Source organism: Epinephelus lanceolatus, chromosome 11 (genome assembly GCF_041903045.1).
Source record: "Epinephelus lanceolatus isolate andai-2023 chromosome 11, ASM4190304v1, whole genome shotgun sequence".
Taxonomy (NCBI): Eukaryota; Metazoa; Chordata; class Actinopteri; order Perciformes; family Serranidae; genus Epinephelus; species Epinephelus lanceolatus.
The window spans coordinates 6,586,007-6,606,700 of record NC_135744.1 but is presented as its reverse complement, the minus strand read 5'-3'; the positions used below and the strand labels follow the sequence as shown (position 1 = coordinate 6,606,700).

The window sequence follows — 20,694 nt, the reverse complement described above, 5'->3', positions numbered from 1 at the left end:
TTCTTATCTGTGAAATACAAGTAAATACAAGCTTCGTTTCCACTGAGGGAAATGGTGTTGGTCAGGGGTGATTCTAGGATCAGAGGTTTAGGGGTGCTGAGCACCCAGAGAGCTGCCCGGCCAGGCAAGATAAATTTCACTGTTTTGTACATTTTAACTCAATTTCATTCCCACATCTGTGAAAGAAAAGCACAACACTTTTTGGGAAAGTCTGTAACTAAACCATCAAATCTGATAAAGGCCACAGCAAAAGAGGAATGGATTGGAATCATAAAAGAAACATATCGTATAGGGCTGGGTATCGATTCAGATTTTCCAGATCAATTCGATTCGATTTCCAAGGACTCAGTTCGATTCGATTCACGATTCGATTTAATTCAGTTTAATATCGATTCAGTCAAGTATGTTTCAATTATGATACAAAATTTGCTTGGATATTAAGATATTTTCTGAGAACTAACGAAGTATATTTAACAAGGAACCCTCTGACCTGGTGCATTACTATTAAAAATACTGTTTACATTAAGAATTGACCCCAAAGCAGTACATTAGTCATCATGTACTTTTATTTAACATTACCTGGCACATACAAAATAAATATTTTAAATTAAATCTAATCACAAGGCAGACAATTTAAATAAAGTGGCTACAAAAAATGAAAACAAAGGACATCCACAAGTTTGCTGCCTGGAACCGTCTTATAAAGCTTTTTCCGCAATACACTACAGTGGTTGTGATGCACACATTGACTGTATCAGAAGAGAAACAATATACGTAGGTGAACCCTGCAGCAAAGTGAACCCTCTTCCTCAGAGAGGATCTTTGCCCCCCAGTTTGTTCCTGGCGGCAGAGCAGAGTGAACCGTCTTTCTTCTCAGAGGATCTTTGTCCCATGAGAGCAGGCACTAACAGCTCTGTGTCCGCAGTGTAAGCAACTTCGCTGGCGATTTGACAGTCACTAGAAACACATTATGACCCTTTGTAAAAGTTTCTGTGTGGTACCTGTGTTGTACATGAGCTAACGTTAGCGGCTAAGGAAGGACTAAGAGGCTGTCCGGTGTGTGTGTGTGTGTGTGTGTGTGTCTGAGTGTCTGAGGAGCGTCAGTACGTTAGCTTGTTAGCCGTAACGTTAGCCTTGCTGTTTGTCATGTTAATGTTATCGTCAGCAGCCCTGAATAGCTTGTAAAGCTTTAGCATAGTTAAACACATTTGTTATCGGCCCATGTGTTTACTGCTACAGAAAATTAATAAATCTTTGGTTTATTTGCACAACGTTGCCTCTCTGCCGTCTTTTATGACGCTTGCTAACGCTAAGTTAACTTTACCAGCAGATCTGTATGAGGCACAAACTGAGGCTACAGTTAGCAGTGTGCTGGTGCTTAGTGGTATTTCTTAATCTTTTCTGTGAAACTGATGTGCATTTAATAAACATGCATACATTATTAGCGTTATATTTTTAGGGGAAAATGCGAGTGAGAAAAATGCACCATAGACCCATGCCTTCAGTGGACGCGCTCCCACCATTGTTTGCTGCTCTGTCTTCATTCAGTGTCCGGCTGTCTCGCGAGATCTCTCGCCATGACCACAGGTGCTAAATGCTGATCTCGCGAGATTATCTGGGTTGATAGTACTGCTGCTGCAGTCTGCTACCGGCTGTACAACACGTCCACGGAGGAAAATAAATAGTTATAGTAGAAGATCGATTTTTTAATTAATGAATAGATATTGTGCCATTTAAAGGAAAATCGATTCGAATCGATTAAATTGATTTTTTTAACCCAGCTCTAATATCGTAACCCTAATTTCTGGGGGAAGACAACTCATTTTGATACAGCAGCTCCTCAACATACACATAAACAGTATGTATGTTTTTGGAGTAAACCAGCCCCCTATCCACCTTATTTTCAAACACAGAAGTAAATAGTGATCAACTTCCGTTTTTTTGTGCGTGACTTCCGGTCAGCCGTTTTCCCTCATGCTTTCCCTTACCGGAGCTAACGGTGTAAGCTAATTTTTTTTTCAATTTTCAGTTGTTTATGTTAGTCAATCAGTTAGTTAGTTAGTTAGTTAGTTAGTCTGTGTATTTTGTATAACGTTAGATAACTGTGCCCACGTTTCCGTTATAACGGAAATTTATTCCCTCTAAACGCGAATAAATCGCACATCAATCATAAACTATGAACCAAAAAAGCACAATCTATCCCGAGTGAGACAAACTGCTTGATCCCTGTCTCCAGTGTACCAGCAGAGAACCTGCAGAACCGAATCAGCGAAAAAACACACCGGGCTACACAGCCTCTCTACCTGAGCAGCTGAAGCTGCGGCTCGCACCCTCGACACACAGACACACAGACGGTGCTTCTGCATGCCAGCCACACGTGTGCGCAACTGTGAGAAATAAATATGTGAGGTGTACGCTGCTTACCTATCTTTTTTCCCTTTTCTTTCTTTCTTTCTTTCTGTCAGTGACATACACTCCTAACACAGGACGGGTTGTTTTAATTGACTGAGTTGATCATTAAGCCATAGTGATGCGCGGATCGGCTCTGATAGCACCTGAATCAGCATATACGCATCAACCATCCAGCCGTTACAACATGATTGAGCTAGCAAAGCAGTTTTGTGTTGCTATGTGTGGTATTCATTCAGTTTCGGGAAATCACGATGTCTAGAAAGCATCAGTGGCTGCAGCTGACAGGGACAGCTAACGTTAACAGCAGCAGCAAAGCTAGCATCAGGATCGTCATCCATTAAAAGCCTCCCGTTGTCGGATACGACATGAAACTACTCCAATTCGCTCAATCGTGTTGTAACTAAGACATCCACTGGAGAAAATATTTTTTTCACGGGCCACTTTGTGAGTTTAGTGAGTTATTACAGACACGGCTAACAACTAACGGTTAGCCCAGCTAATCTACGATAACCATGTTATTAATTACACACAGAGAAAATACTAATGTTTGTTCAGTCATTGTGTTTATAGACTTTACAAACATCCGATTAGTCTAAACGGTGATATAGTGACGTGAAAAATGTGATATATAGCTAAACTCAGCAAGGTAAACAACAAGGCGATTCCCATTTACACAGTGGAAAGAGTGCTGGACCAGAAGTGTTGCACAAAAAAAAACGGAAGCTGGCTGCGTTCTGTTTTGCCTCCGTGTTTCCGTGAAAAATAAGGTGGATAGTGAGTACCAAAAATACCAAAAATGGACCTTGGACTTATTTTTTGGACTTTTATTTGAAATGCAATGCACAACATGTAACATTAACACATTAACAGTAATTGACTTTTTCAATGCTTGTCTCTGCCTTTTTCCTTCTTGTCTTTATTATATAATACAAATACATAAATAAAAAAACACTTCAAAAAAGAAAAGTGCTTGAAATCTACAAAATAATAATAATAAATACACACACTAGGAGTTATAATGTTAATGGGCATCCAGTCAGTTAGCTAGTCAGTAGCACCCTGGGTTTAATATTAACACATGCACATGACACAACAGCTAGCTTCTCTCATTCCATTTCAAACAGAGGACAGTGGTACTGACCACCTGTAACATTTCCTAGATAGAAAAAATGTCAGCTAACTCCTACCTACCTGTCTGTATTTTTGTTGTTAAAATATTATGTTTCAACCAAGTACTGTATGGTTTTGACACTTTTCTAACTTGTTAAAAAAGGACATACAGTAATTAAAAAAAAAAAAATCTCTCAAATTCTAGGGTTGCTGGGATTCAATTGGGCTAGAAACACCTATGGTGTTGGGACACAGGAACTGACAGGAGGTCTGCGCCACCGCAACGCTGAGCGTGAGGGTGGGTGAGTCCAACTTTCTGTCAACAACGGGGGTGTTTTGAAAACACCTCCATTTTCACAGGTAACTTAGCCTGCCCCGCCCCTCCGCTGCAGGAAATAATGGCTATTGAGATGTAGCACTTTTCTCTTTATGAAAGTAACACAGCGATTATTCAACTAATGAGAGTTTAGTCGGATGAGAGCATAGCGACCAAACAATCGACCAGGAGACTACAGCCCTACACATTATAGATTTGCTCATTTTATCAGCATTACTATTTGATATAATTTAATATCACTATAATATCAAGCTATTTAATATTAGTACAGTTGTCGTTATTACAAACTCTGGAGTCAAAGATATATATATATATACACACATATATATATACATATACACATACATACATACACATATACATGTATGTATATATATATATATATATATATGTGTGTGTGTGTCCTTTATCGTTTTCAATCTCTTTCAAGATTGACCTGGCCAAGAGGGCAGCATAAACATTGCTCCAACAATTGACACAAGCTGACTAGTACAACTGTCACACACCATAACCAACCACACACACACACACACACACACGCTTACGTACACACACACACACACACACACACACACACAGAGTTAACCCTTCCAACTCATAGAAACAGTCCACCAATGTATTTTTGTCATTTCTTGGAGTATTTTCAAATGATGTATATGCTTAAAATCTGTACATCATCAGGTAAAATGTTATGTAAGTCAGTATTGAAATGCTGCCATAAATTAAAAAAATGTTTAATGTGTTTTCATTGAATTTGAAAAAATAAACACACACAACATATTGAACCACAAGATTTCTAACGCTAAAAACGTCAAAATATTTGTCAACACTCAATAAGTTATTTGAACTATGTACATTATTTAGTTTTTGAGATATACTCGTATTTATGAGCAGAGTGCAAAGCTTTTGATAGTTTCATCTGCAGTAGAAATATTTCCCCAGTGCCTACATTGGTATTTTTTTGTATTTTATATTACTAAAATCTGTACAACCTAAAATCTTAAAGGTGAAGTTATACATATACGCACATATTGGCCTGCTTTTCTGCTCCTCCGGCATCATCACATGTTGCCAGCATCTTTTGGACCTCATACAGCATAATGGAATGACATCATTGCAAGCGGACAACATGTTGGTGCAAAAGACAGAAGTCTTAGCTTTCTGCTGCAAAAAAAGAATGCTCTGGCTAATATAGTTTTTATTTTAAATCAATTTTAAACAGGATCATGTAAACAATTATGTTCTGTGGCCATGATGGGACAATACTGTAGCATCACCACACATTTTCATGCGGACAGCATGATGACAGGAAAGACGTAAGTCTTAGCTTTCTGTTGCAAAAAGAATGAATGCTCTAGCTCTACTTTTTTTTCTCTTCTTAATTTTAGATCAGTATCAATAAGAATCATGAAAACAACAACCCCCCACAGCTGACCACTGGTGGTCAGTTTTCAGAGGGTTAAACACATTAACATGTACAATATTCTCAAATGATTTAAGTGAAAATTTGAGTGGCAGTCACTTTGACTAAGAGTGCTATTTTCTTAATCCTTCATAATTGACTTAAAGTCCCCCACAGTAATCAGCTCAGACAAAAATGATATTGCTGAGATTTTACCTCACTCACATTATGCAACAGCACCACTCAACTTGCTACTTAATTGTCCCCAAATGCACCATGATGAAATATGCCACCATTGCTTCATCATCAGGTCTGTATGTTAGGATTGTCACCCAACCTCCCAACTTTCAGCTAATTAGAATCAGTAATTTATTACATCTGCCACCTTGACACAAACACTGGCAACATTCCGGCCAATTAGAATCAATTATTCACAGATAATCAGGATATGAATTAAATTACCAGTACCTAAAAAAATTCTACTCAAAAGACAAGTCCGTGTACACATGTGCATAATATATTGGCTTAAAACTGACATCAACTTCTCGTTCCACTAACCTGTCATCCTGGCATTTTACTTTCCCTAGTGATCTCTATTTCTTTAAAAAAAAAATGTAATGCTGTTACTAAAGCTGTGTTGAATGATGCTAATTATTCTGCCGTTCACATCTGCTTAAGTTCCTGTTGGCAGTGGCTTTCTTTATGTGAGAATGATTCTGCTTTGTGTTGCCCTTGACTGTCTTAATAATACAGCCCTGTAGAAATAAAATAGCACCCTAGGAATTTTGCCAGCGACAAGAAATCACTCAGATGCGACAATCTTTCATTAAAACATATTGCCAGTATCACACTGATGTTGTTTTTTTTCCCTGGCCTAAAAGCATTTAACCCTTGATGAGCCTCTGTGAATTGGCTCACAGCATCAATTTTGGACTCCTGATCTGAGATGGAAAAGCAAATGGTGCCAGACTGCAATGAGTACTGTGTACTGCTGTTTAAATCTCTCTTTTTGACAACTTTTATGCTCCAGATATTAAGTAATTTTACCTTCAGAGTATTGTCACAGACATGGCAATGTGACACACTGATTTCCAAATAGCAATAATGGCAATATAGCATACACTAGAGCCCTTTTTGTGTGGCAAAATGCAGGTTCCAAACACTGTAATTTATTTGAAAATTAGTTGTTTCAGACAGTATCGCAGCACCTACCAATTTCAGCCTGTCTACTCTTCCCATTATTTCGATCAAATTAGAGGTCAATGCCACAGCCGCCCTCCTCTCCAGCTTCCTCTCCTAGGCTTCCTGCTCCTGGCCCACCTCCCTGAGTGCCAACCTCACCAGCCAGCTGCCCTTCCAAGCTTCAGCTTTACTGCCACTTGGGTGAGGAGGGAGTTAGAGAGGCTTCTCACAGGCGAGGCAGAGGGTCCTCACAGCGTCAGCCCCAGGGTGCTCCAGGCATGTACCAGTTAGCTGTCAAATGTGTGGACAATGCTATCATATCCCAGCTCCACAGGCCTTATTCCCACCCGCAGAAGCTTGGAAGCAGAATGAATATGATGTCCTTTCATTTCTCTGGTGCTTTCAACACCATCCAGCCCCTCCTGCTTGGGGAGAAGCTCAAAGCGATGCAGGTGGATAGCATGGTTTCCTGGATTATGGGCTGACTAGCTCACTGACAGGCAGCAGTTCATCTTCCTCCAGGGCAGTGCATTGGATACACTGCGGAGCAGTACAGGAACGGCTAGCTGTATTGTCAGCTTTTGAGTTCACTCTCTACACCTTTCCTTTTAAGATTCAACTCAGGGTCATGGCAGCTCCACAACTTATTTGATGACTCCTCTATTGTGGGGTGCATAGGTTAGGGCAAGAAACGGAGAACAGCTGCCAAAAGAGTCCTGTCAGCCACTGCAGGTGCAACCATTCGCAGCTCAACATCAGCGTGACAATTGAGCAAGAGGTGGATTTCAGCCTGTCACCATGCAAAGTGTGGAGAGTGAAATGGTTGGTTTCAACGTATCCAATAGACCTCTTAACAAGTTGTACTAATCAGTGGAGGCCAGCACACATTTGTAATGACTGAGAATGAAGACAGGATTAACGAGCTGGTGAGAAAGACTCTTAAAGGCTGCACGGAGCAGAGGAGAGAAGATGAGGACTGAACTGAACTCCATCTTGGACAATACTCTCCACCCCCTCTGTGGTGAGCTGGTGCAGCTATGGCGCATGATCACCTTCCACCTCATCTACCCGAGGTGCAACAGCAAGCTGTTTAGCTGCTCGTCCGTGTCAGCAGCAATCAAACGGTACAATTATTCTTGTCTAAATAGCTCATATCTCAGCCAGCTTGGAGCCAGCTGAACTGTACTGACCTGCACTGCCAGCTTGAGATGGTGAACATAGGTTTTTTTTACAGGCATGATCATGTGACTACATTACCAAGAAGGCATATTAATATTAATACAATTTCACATCTGCTTTTTTAGCACATTTGTAAATCACACTTAAGTTAGCAATCAAAACTGTTACTTACGTCTTTAACAGCATACAGATGTGTGAAACTAAGCACATGTTGAAAATGGCTTTACTTTAATTTCACCTTTGTGCATACAACTTGGGTCTTACATTGTTTATATTTCTATCTGTGATGCTTATTATTTGTTGCATGTACATATTGTTTTTATATTTCTCTTTTTCTTAATAGTTCTCATACCCTTGCTGCTGATAATTTGTTCTTCATTTAAATATAATTAAAGACTATTAAGTCAGCAGAGTGATTGCCTGCCAAGCTGTCTAGGGTGTAACCCCACCTCTCACCCAGTGTCAGCTTGGATTGACTCCAGAGCACCTGCAGCCCTCACGGATAAGCAGATATAGCTAAAGGGTGGACTGCTATGAAAACAAGTGTATTACAGTTCAGTTATATGGTAGTTTATATATGATTAAAATAATTAAACACTATGTGTACAGGACGTATGTATATGTGCAACACGTTCTCATCCCAAGTTGTCACATATCGCTGCTTTGTCCGTGGACATTCACATCTACATATTACGAGCTAGGTATCCTCCTGCGTCTGCAGTTGTTGTTCCAGGATGCCACAACCAACATCATGATGTCAACAAACGTACACAGTTAAGTTTAGGCAACAAAAGCATACTGGGACGTCAACAAAAGCATGTTGGTAGGTTGATGCAACAAAAGCATGTGGTTAGGCTTAGAAAAAAACATCATGGTTTGGCTCTACATTAATATGGGAAGCGAACAGCAGGCTCCAAGGTTAAGTCCAAGGTTTGTTGGACCCATCCGTCGCCCCTCCCACCCACCCTATAGAGACTTTCCAGCTCCTAATTATTATCATCATCATCATTATTATTATTATTATTATTATTATTATTATGTTGTTACCGGCAGCATGTCAAAGTGACACCGCGCAGCCCCGTATCATACCGACACAACAGTTGCTGTCCGGTGGCATGCTGAACTGAGGCCACCCATCCGTGACAGATGCTGCACCTTCGACTGGCTGCATATCATAACACTGCAAAAGGTTCTGTTCGTCCGGGTTACAAACTGATGCTGCGCAAAAGGTGGCTTTTGGCGTCAGTGTCTAACACTAAAATCACTTACAAAGCGGTGGTATTTGATGACTTCGGAATGAGAACAGGCTGCTATTGCATGTATGACTTGTATTCATATTTCTGTTTGTCTTTATTGATTCTCAGACCCTTGCTGCTGAACAAGTTACATTCAATTTTTTTTTTATTCATTTCAATATAATAAGACTATTAAGTTCACCCTGTGATTGACTGACAACCTGTCCAGGGCGTGCCCCAACTTCTCACCCAGTGTCAGCTTGATTTGGCTCCAGAGCCCCCGCAACTCTCAAGGATACACAGATAAAACTAATGGATGGACTGTTATGATAACAAGTGTATCACAGTTCAGTTATATGGTAGTTCATGTCTGCTTGCTATAAGGAAACACTGCACTGTGTGTGTGTGTGTGTGTGTGTGTGTGTGTGTGTTTGTGTTTGTGTTTGTGTGGGTGGAGCAGGGCCCTATCTCCCATCTTTTCACAGGGATCCTGAAGTTCTAGCACCACACCTGGTCTATTCTTACACAAAGAACTACAGCAAACCCACAATACAGTTTATAGGCATTAACAAACTGGAATATGACAGTGAAGGGAGAGAAGATACGAAAAGACTATCACGTCATAAAGACACGCAGTCAAACCCAGCACAGGAATATCACGATTAAACTGCAAATTTAAAGATATTTTTAATCTCCAGTTCTATGTGATTAAGGAACAACAGGATTTGTGGACTCTATCCAGTCTTCCAAAACATTTTATGAAGTGTAACGAAAACAAAACAGCCTTGAAAATTAAAGTCATAATTGCATTTGTATCACATACTCAAATCAATACGTACACAACCCCTCCCGATGCTGAATTTGAGAATCTCAGCTCTGTGCATCCTCAACAAGACATTAACCAACCGGATCAATAACATTCAAGGGCAATGAGCAGGAGAGGCGAAACACCGACTTCTGCACGTTATATAACTTACAAATGACACGCATGCACTGCCCGTAGTTGTATCAGTAGTTAGAACGCATATAAAGAGCGAGCATTTGTGCGTTTTTATATAGGTTATGATGACCTTTAGTAACTCCTGGACCGTTGCACTTGATTAGCTGTTTGGACCCAACACACGCTGTAAAACACAAGTCAGTCCGCGTCGCGCACAAGAGAGGATGATATTAGTGGTGTGATAATGAAATACAGTTAAAGACTTACTTTAAGACGGCGCTGTCCCCCTGTCTGACGGTGATGTTGTCCTTTAATACAGAATCCCCGCTTCTGGCTGGAACTCCTGCAGGTACAAGGAATAACAATTTAAGTCCGAGGACGACAAGGCATTTCCCAGGCACCGCCAAATAGCCACAAATTCCCATGATTTTCTGTCACTGCGCAACTTCCAGGAAAACTTGAAACCGTCGGATATTCCGTTTGCGTCTCGATCGCAAATTCCACTCCACAATCAAGATGCTGTGTCGCCTTGCTGGAACTGTGGACGACCTGGTTTTGCTCCAAGTAAACAGGCTTGTTATGAAATAACTGTGCGTGTCGATAAACGCAGGAGAGAAAGAAAAAAGTGTCTCTCCGCCCGCGAGCCGCTCTAGGAAACTGACTTCTGAGGAGAGAAAAGCGCCGTGTTTTTCAGAGAAATGCGCACCGTCTCCTCCGCTTCAAACTGTAATCGCCGTGAAATGGATGCTCTCGGAGAGATGCATCAGCCAAGTCTTGTATGTTTTTCTCTCCCTCGGTGTTCCCTTTTCTTTTTGTCGTCTCGGTGAGACTGTGGAAAGCTGTGTACACTCAAAGCAAAAGGCTCAATTCGCTTCAGTATCTTTTTCTTTGCGTTAAGTAGGCTACAGCTCCTGAAGTAGTTCTCTCTCCCTCTCTCTCTGTCTCTCTCCTTCTCTCTCTGTCTCTCTCCTTCTCTCTCTGTCTCTCCCTGTGTGTGTCTCTCTCTTCCCCTCTCTCTCTCCCCCCTTCTAATCGCCAGGTAGCATCACTTGCCTGTACCATGAGGACCATATGGTCTGTAGCCTGCAGCTTTCTCATATCGGTTAGATAACGTCCCTCACAAACTGGGGTCCTGGGACCTCCAGTGGGCCCTTAAGGGGGTCTACAGGAGACACTCACTTAGCCGCATGACAAATATTAATTCATGCAACACATTTGATATGATTTCATCATCACTCATGCATGTGAGAGGATCAAAGCTGTTGATTTAGTCATCACAGCATACACGGAGATGGAGGAGAATATTCACTCTCACAATAATTGGGATCACTTGCAGTGCTGTGGCCCTTGGTGACCAGCTGGAGCACCTGGAGGCCTAAAGGTTCCATAACAAAATTAGGACTCAAAACAATTCCAATCAGAGGATGAATCGGGGAGACTAATAATAGGTTTCACACTCACCACTCTTATCTAAGTAAGTGTTGTAGCACTTAAAACAACAAAATCTCTTCAAATGGGAGTCTGGGGTGTATTTATTTAGCTATCATGAAATGAAGCTGGTCAAGGACCCCTTATACTGGGTTGAATTGCAGGGAAAATATTCATCATCCTCCTTAAGAATTCTTCTTGTCAAATGACTCATTCTAGAAAATACACCTCTTGCTAAAACTTAAAAATATTTTTTTTAGAAATATCAGTGGAGGTCTGTGGCCTTATGTGCATCCTTCAGGTGTATATTTATGTTAGCTGCTGCACTCCTGCAATAAATTATTAAAAAAAAAAAAAAAAAAGGTTACCACCAACAAGGAAAAGCTTGCAACTGCCCTGGGGCCCCATGAAGCTTGTTTGTTTATGAATTATGCAAAATATGAGTATATATACTCATTATTTGAGTTTTGTGCTTACATGTTGCATATTCTTAAAATCATTTGTGTATGATCAAGATACAGCACAGCAAACACAGGACCAGGTTGTATTGCAGCACAGGAAAAGTGTAGATATTTCACACTTTTAAGAAGGAACAGGGAGTTAGCAGCTCACCTGGCCATGTGAGTAGCAAGCAAAACTGAAACACACAGGCTGATTGCTACAAAAGCCTAAAAGCCAATAGAAACACACTGACAGGTCACTACAAAACAACCACGTTTAGAGCTTAAAAAGTCAGTGAATACACATCAACCAGTCACCCCCACATTTGGACCCTAAAAAGCCCATGGACACAGGCCGATGGGTTGTTCCAAAACACCCAGGTTTGGAGCCCAAAACACACTGGAAAAAGCACTGAAAGCACACCAACGACTCACTAAAACACAACCAGTTTTGTTGTTTGTTGGTCTTGAACAGATGTCTGCAGTAGTCTCTCACCAAGGTGATACACCATTCACCATCTTCTCCACCCCCAGATGAAGTCAGCTCATATACTATGTCACTCTTTAAACATAGATATGATACGTGTAAATGTAACATGTTGGTGGTTTGCAGAAATTAAAAATGCCAACATTTTCGTCTGGTTACTGGGCTGGGGTACAACTCTATGCTGTCACCCTTTACATCACCATCCCCTATGCATTGCCCAAAAAGTCATGAATCACATGACCACCTTGTACTGTATGTGATGGACAGCCAAACCTAACACATTTTATGCAGTGGATCATAGGCAGAGATTCAGCCTACAGATCAGTATGTCCATCTGCTGTGTGTGTTTCCTTGAATATGTATCATGTTGTAGTTTAAAATGAAATTCATTCATTTAGAAAATTCTTCTACAGTGGCTTTTTTTTCAAGTTAAGAACCCTCGAAATTACATTAAGGAGTTCATTTAAATAAAATGTTGTCCCATTGACCTCTGCCTCGAAAGATCTGTATTGATGTCTTTAATTAAAAGTAACAGTAGATAACCACCTTGTAGGCAGAAGCTGGAAACCTTTGATCAGAAAAGTCATTTTGGTTCAATCTCTCATTGTGCTCAGCTATGGTAAAAAAAATTAAATAGCTGTGACAGTTCTAACATTTTAACATTTTCGAGGAATCCTCAGGCCTTGTTTTTGTAAGGGGTCATTTATACAAACTTAATAGGTGGATGATAGATTATTTAGTTAAGACGCTTATTTGATGGTTAGGGTGAGGAGGAAAGTATCCTTTGGGAAAAGAGAGCCTGAACTTCACCAAACCACACTGACTTTGTTTACTAATGTGCTCCTGGGTTGTTTCTGCCTGTCCATATCTGTATGCACGGCGACGAAGCTGGCCACTAGGGATGCGAGTGGCACTTTGTTGTGCATCTAACAGCAGCACTCAGGATTACTATGACAGCTTTGTAGTCTCATGAGAAGACTGAACAAGATAATTTCTTTACCTTAACATCAATTTGGCGTGCTGTTAAGATATTGGATGGGAAGCAACAAATGGCAATGCACTGAAGGCTTTGGATGGCGTCACTGTGAAAGATACAAGTGACACATGGCATTGTTCTTGTCTGGTACCAAATGTTTGTACAAGTGTGAAAGCAGTGATGGCTTGTGTTTGTAGGCTAAAGTCTGTGTTCTGTTGTCACTTCATCAATCTTGTCTCACATACGATTGACTTCATAATAAAAGGCTTTGTCTTTAATAAACCCACTAAGTGCTCTGAACAATACAGTGCCAAAAAGACAATTATACCTTTTAGCAGGTGTGAGGCGTTCTCAAGGTTTTATTGCCCACTTTACCAACAGTAGAACACAAAAACATCAGTACAATGGTAGTGGACTTTCGGGTGTCATTAACAATAAAATATACTGTCTGCACTGTTCTGTGTGTATCCTCTTTCTTCTGTTCCCACCATTTTCAGGCAGCAGATAAATACCATGTAAATTACCCTGATTTAATTTCTAGAATGAAATGTACAAACTAACATACGTGATTAGGTATTATGTTAGGTAAAATCCTGAGGTACACAGGTCAGTCAATACTTGGTGTATATGAGCAGTTCATCGCATTTACCAAACAGTTGTTCAGTTTATTCGAAGGTTGTTATTGAGGAATTATGATGATGTCTTGTGCCGGAGAAATTGGGCAAAGATAAGACTTAATTAAAATTATATCTGCCTAGGATGCAACACAAGTCCTGACTGTGTGCACGTCTTAATGGTTTTTAAATTAAAATCCCTCCCTGACCTCAGCAAAAATCTAAGATATGTGGTCTTAATTAGAGTCAAGGGTACAGGGAGGGGATGGGCCGAGGCACTTGTTCACAGACACCCCCTCAGTCGATTAAGGCTGTAACATTTGGTCATGTGACATCCTTTTAACACCTTGGTGCCGTCTGCTATCAATTCACTGTGAGGATGAAGACGGTTTAATAACACCATTAAGAGAAAGGAGGAGGAGCTGTGGGTATGTGCGGTATTTTCAGCAATCAGTTGTGCACAGAGGTGTTTGGAGGATAAAACAACACTGCAGTCCATTTCAATCCGTGTCATATGCATTACGTTTTTGACCCTCATTGTTCTGCCTTACAGCGGGTCAGGTGCATCCGATGACCTTGCCAGAGCTCCACCACGAGCGCTGGTGCCAAGCATGCAGAAATGACAAATTAGAATGGCATTGTTCGTTGCACAGCCCACATGAATCACTCCTGATGTATCACACAAACAAGAATAGGGAGAGAGCAAAAAAAGAAAGCTAAACTCTGGCCTAGATCAACTACCCATGCTCTAACATAGGATGTGGACATATTGATTTTACCATGCTCAAATGAACAAAGCCATTTTACTTAAGTCATCGTCTTTTTGATTGGTTGCAGCTGTATACAGTCCAGCTCTTCCAGGCACATTGTGTTTCTCATTTATTTCACTTATACATGCAGTGACATTCACATAATTTCCTGCTGCGACGCATTAACACCAGACCCTGGGTGGTTTATTCAAACAATCCATGCTAATCTTCATTCATATCATGCAAGGATGGGCAGAGCTAGCAGACAATGGGCCGGCCTCTGACCAAAGCAAGCTAATACCCAGGCAAAAACATGGGTAGACTGAATAAAGAGCGCTCACTCAATGGATTCAGTCATCTGCAGAAGCTCAGATTCCACTGGCACACCAACACTAATGTTATGCAACTTATTCATGAGTGGCTGACATTCTGAGGTCAGCCTAGCAAAGTTTTGTGAAATCATTTGAAATGAGAAAGAACATATTTATAACAATAGCAGAAAGGAGACACATCATGTTCTTTTGTGTTAGCTAATGGTCGAATGTTTTAAATGAGCTTTGGTTCAAGGATTTAGGGGGATAGACTGGCAGAAATGGAATACAATATAATAAGTATGTTTTCTTTAGTGTATAATCACCTGAAGATAAGAATTGCTGTGTTTTCATTAACTTTGAATGAATTGTTTATATCTACATATGGAGCGGGTTTTTCATCCACAGAGATTGCCATGTTGCACCGCCTTGTCTCTACAATAGCCTAAAAGGGACAAACCAAAGACTGGCTGTAGACAGAGCCATTTTTTGTTGGCCACCATAGTTAGCAGCTCCTCCATGATGAGAGTGTCAGAAAAAACACAGTTTTTTTTTAATGTGAAACTGCCTTATCTTATTCCGACACAATATATTCTCACTCAGACCTCTTCACATATCAATCTTTGGTCATGGACTTTGCACATCGACATACGACGTGCAGGGTACCCTGGGTGCTTTGGTTGTTGACGTTCTGGGACAGTGTGTCAGCTTCAGCCTGTTACATGCATTGTCTGTTTTCAAATACATTTCCGTTTTTACAGGAAATGTACCATTTGCATACAGTCTCTTTCAAAATAAGTGCACTAAGTCAGTACAACACTGCAAATTGATGTTTTTTTTTCCTTTCAGGAAAAAAGAACAGTGTTTGGCTTTACAATCTTACGGCAAGTGAGCACCCGCCTCCCTGGTGAAAGTCACATCCACCAACCCTCCCACCCACCGGGCACACCCATGGTCTGGTGTTCCGCTACCTTAACTTTCATTATTGTTTTGCCTGGTCTTTACCCGATGCAGCAAATCATGGTGATTTGAAAGGACGGCTTTTTTCATCTGTGTCTGATGCCAGAAGTGACTGACCATGCCTGATTTCAACTACTTTAGAGTGAGATTGGGCTGTTTATTCAGTGTTTCCACTGGTTTAAATCACTGGGTTTGTTTGCTTTGGAGAGGACAAGATCTCTGCAGATAATCTGGCTGGTAAACACCTCCTGAAAATCTGGATCTTAAGTTATCAGAGAAGCAAGGTGATCACACATTAGCAGGTGCTGGACTAGCGGCCCATCTCTGACATGCCAAACAGCATTGAAGAAACACTGATTTGTGATGTGAAACTGCTTTATTCAGTGTATTTACTGGTTTACATGAGTGGGTCTGTTAATTCTGGGGTGCAAGCGAAGTCTGGATAATTCGGATAATTTATCAGAGATAAGGTGAGCACACATTAATCTATCAGGAAAAAAAGGTAAGCACAAGATTGTATGTGGTGAGACATGCCAAACAGTGCTGGAGAAACATTGATTTAAAAGTGAAACTGCTTTATTCAGTGTTTTTACTGGTTTAAATAACTGGTCTGTTTGTTTTTGAGAGGAAGAGACCTCTGTGGATAATTTGACTCCTGGCAAAAGCCTTGTGAATGTCTGGATCTTAAGTTATCAGAGAAAAAAGGCAAGCACACATAAGCAGGTGTTGGGCTAGTGGCCTGTTTTCGACATGCCAAATAGTGTCAGAGAAACATTGATTTGTAATGTGAAACTGCTTTATTCAGTGTTTGTGTCAGTTTAATCACCTTTTCTGTTTGTTTTGGAGAGGAAGAGACCGCTGTGGATAATTCAGCTCCCAGTGAAAACATCCTGAACAATGAACACTGATGGAATTCTAACCAGGAGAAGTTTTAGCTGGTTGCAACCTGCAATCCTCACCACTAGATGCCACCACATGCCCCTAAATCCTACACACTGTTCCCCTATGGTAAGTTTGGAGTTATAATAGTCACTGAAGTTTTAAACATTTTATGTCCTTATTTTCTTCTATGATATTGTACTGTGGTGAATCTTAGCACTAACTAACTAGCTAGTGCATTTAGTAGGTGAAGTGAAGCTTTGGGACAGTCTCTTCAGCACCTCTTCACTCTGACACCAAACATAATACATCCACTTCCCTGACTTGTAGTGTATCACTCCGCCAGCATAAACACCTACTAATACAGTGGAGTTCCCCATCTAAACAAAATGAGGACATGTTGAACAAGAGTGGAGGACAACACTTGCTTTGTCTCCTTTGTGATGCAGGGAATCAAATCTACCCAAGGTCAAGTTTAGAAGAAAAAAGTGAATTCCCGCCCACCGGGCACATTGGTTTATTTAAAAAGTGTCGATGTTTTAGTCTCCTGGACATTTCTGAAGTTATATTCAACAATCATAAAGTGCCACGGTGCTTAAATACAGCCCATAATTGCATGATAATCCAGAGGTGAGTTGGAGGTGTGTCAGTGATCACACAAAGCAGCCACTCAAGATTTTCTCTGCTGTTTAAATATTTATTGATGCAAGCTCAAAATCCCTCTGACACTATCAAATCACTTCAAGTTAGCAGATGTAAGACATAGCCCAAATATACAGTACTGTACACAAATGCCCATCCAATAACCCTGGATTTATTCATACATACGTATATATATACAAAAACATGACAGTTATGTTGTGAGTATTTCATTAAACGTGTAAAGATAACAGTAGGCTCAGTCTTAATATCACAGCACCACACTGCCCTCCTGTAAATATAAACTAACAGAGGCACAGGCTCAAATCAATCATAATGATCTAATAGAAAAGAGGCAAGTTAGGGCCAACTCTCGATAATCCCAAAAACAACAAGAGGCCAAAGAGATCTCTATTTAAATTCGCTTATACTGTTGTGATTTTTTTTTTTTTTTCAATTTTCTGATAGCAGAACAATGTTCTGCCTTTCTAGTTCCATTTTGAAATTTAAATTGAATATGATTAATTTAAATTATTAATGTCAGAAGAATAATTTTATCTGATAAAATTGACTCTCACAAGATATTTTACATATGACTACTACTATCAAACATGTAATTATTTTTCCCTCAGACCTCTACATTTTCATCAAACTTCCCAGCAAAAAAAAAAAAAAAAAAAACTACTTCCTGTTGCAAGGAAATTCAAACAAACTACGTTATTTACTTCCGTCCTTAGATAACATCCAGCCTACAGTGAGTACTGCAGGTCAGTCACTGTAAGTCCAGAGTTTATGGATTTTATTGGGTCGGTATTGACCGGTGTAATATAATGATTATGAAGAGGAAGAAACACAAGACATTAAGGGAATACATTACAGATTTTAAAACCATCCTTGTATCATTGCAGTGTGGGTAGTATGTGTAGTGTCCATCTTACCAGCATCCAGATCTCTCAACTAAAATTTATTGGTCCACTAACACACAGTGCATTCTGGTAGTTGTAAGTTTTCTACCTCTTGAGCGAAAGTGAATGCCACAGTCTCTCTGAGTTTTCTGTGGTCATGTAGAACAAATTTCATTTGCATCTTTCTGCTGCATAGACAGTCCATCTTTCCAGCTGTGAAATACTTCTTTTAAGTATGGACTGATTTATCTGCGCTACCTGTATCTTAATACAATATTCAAATGTTCACATGTACACTGAAAGTATGTTTGGTCACTGTCACTGCTCCTCCAGCTCATACCGGCCACAAAGAGATCCCCTCTCACAGCCAGACGCATGTGCCTGATGTGGGACAAAATTCAAATTCTTCATTCTGTATTAAAATCATCCATAAGATGCTTCAGCAGTCTAAGTTAGTTAAAACAAGTGTGGATCTTACAAAGTGAATGTCTTTTAATTATGAAATTCCCTCTTTGAGCTTCAACAGACAGTGTTTTCTTGCTGAGCCACAGCAGAGGGACTGTAACACAAAGTGGGAATTTCATACTGCCAAAACATGCAACCAAAGTAGGCTATATCCACTTTATTTGTTAAACTCTGTTGAGGCCTCATATGAGTTTTTTTTGTTTGTTTGTTTGTTTGTTTTGTTTTACAAACTTGCAATGCAATATTGCAGAGAGGACTGTGGACTTTGTCCCCTATCATTTATTGAGGGCATGTGTGGGCATTTGAGTACTGTATTACTTAAATGGTTACTTCAGAAACACTACACATCAGGATCGCCAATAATTTCCAAACAAATAACTGCTTTGTTATTTAACTTTAATTGCCTGAAGTGCAGGACTGGCTGGGTTTTCTCTCTGACAACAGACTGATTGCTTCTGTTGTCTGAGTTTTTTTTTTTTTTTTAATCAAATAGCAACTTGATTCAGGTCTGCGTTATATCGTGTAGGAGCTTAAGTGCTCCTGGCATGGAGAGCTGCACATGATTCCAACTTTGATCTCAGATAACTACATCTGCCTCAGCCTTGAGTTATCAGACAGCTTTAATCAGACGCCCTAGCTGCAGTCACAGCATGTGGAACAAAAGACTGTTTATGTCTGTAGCCAGCCTTTAAAATGCAACGCTGGTCTTTCTCTGCTTTCAAGGAGTTGTGCTGGTCTTTGTCACATCTGATCCGATCCCAGCCCTCCCCAGTTCCCGCTCTGCTAATGCTGCGCGATGTGTTGCAAAGTCAGTCAATGTATGCATGGCGTGAGGGCATGAATTATTTAAGAAGCTGGTACCTTTAAATGATTTGAATGTTCAGACATCCTGTGTTATCAATAGGTGTAATATTCTCTGCGCTCCCAGCAGGCGTGTGCTCAGCAGATATGCTGATACACTATCAGAGGCTCCTCCACTGACCTCTGCATGACTTTATTTTGTGCGTGTGTCGGAATTAAAAGTGTGGCCGCAAAGACACGCCATTGATATGGAACATGTTGGTGGGGGTCTTAACTGTGCATTTCTAAAACTTCTTTATCCGATGCGTCAATATTTCAACCATTTTGAGCAGCTCTATTGACTACAAGTAATGGACATAAAAGCTGCTTGAAGGTCACGCTAAATCCTCCTGCATTAAGGCATCCAGCCTTTATGAGAGCCTAGAAAATATGAAAGGCATCAACAAGGACAACAAACAGTATGTGTGTGTCTCCAGCCACAGGGGCATTAAGAAAACAGATAGTTCCAGTCCTTGATTGTGATTGGCTAAGTTTCGTTCGAAGCTGTTGTAAAATACTCAATAAACACACAAATGTGACTGGGTTACAGTTTCAGTATTACTGCACCAATTAGTCACCTATTGTCATGAGGGATGCAGAGCTAAAGAGGGTTTCATTTTAATATTCTTAAGGATGAGAACTGTCAGAAATTAATAACACTGTCATTTAGGGGATGCACAAACAAACAAACAAAAAAAACCAAAGATGTCTGCAAAAGAGATGAGGAGAGTCTAAAGGGATATATGTTTGGGCAGCCAGGGAACCCACTGCATTCTGTCGCTGCATTGGAGAAATACATGTCATTGCTGCTGCCCAATTCATTGGCCTTTTATCTCCATCCAAAGCAGACAAACTACCCCAACCATCTATTTTTACTTTGAAATTATAATGTTCTATCTGACATGTCAAAACTTAATTATTATTACATTCTTATTCTTATATGAGGTGCTTTTTTTAAGTTATAGGCTATGCATTTTTGGACTTTTTATTTAGAAAAAAAAATGGTCCTATCTCCAAAATCAAACTCTAACTTGGTTTTGTAAGGGTCTATATGTGAGCCAGTCAGCACTGAGAAAGCACACAAGACAACCAATCAGGTTCCGCTTCTAAATCAAACCTCTCCCCTCCCCACTGGTTAGCTAGCCTTGTGCTCTGTACTGCACACTAGCCATAACTGGTGGGAGGTAGCTAACAGAGCTGCTCA

General features: G+C 40.4%; 1 protein-coding gene across 2 annotated transcripts in view; it reads right to left on the bottom strand.

Annotated features, from left to right (window-relative positions):
- The window catches only part of opcml (opioid binding protein/cell adhesion molecule-like), a 591,922-nt gene that overhangs the window by 293,672 nt on the left and 277,556 nt on the right, over window positions 1-20,694 (bottom strand). Inside the window, exon 2 of one of the 2 annotated variants that reach the window (XM_033647535.2) lies at window positions 10,065-10,140. In XM_033647535.2, the coding sequence (XP_033503426.1) occupies window positions 10,065-10,140 (76 nt within the window). Of the gene's footprint in view, window positions 1-10,064; window positions 10,774-20,694 lie in introns of those variants that run through there. The other variant, XM_033647527.2, reaches the window with a different exon arrangement.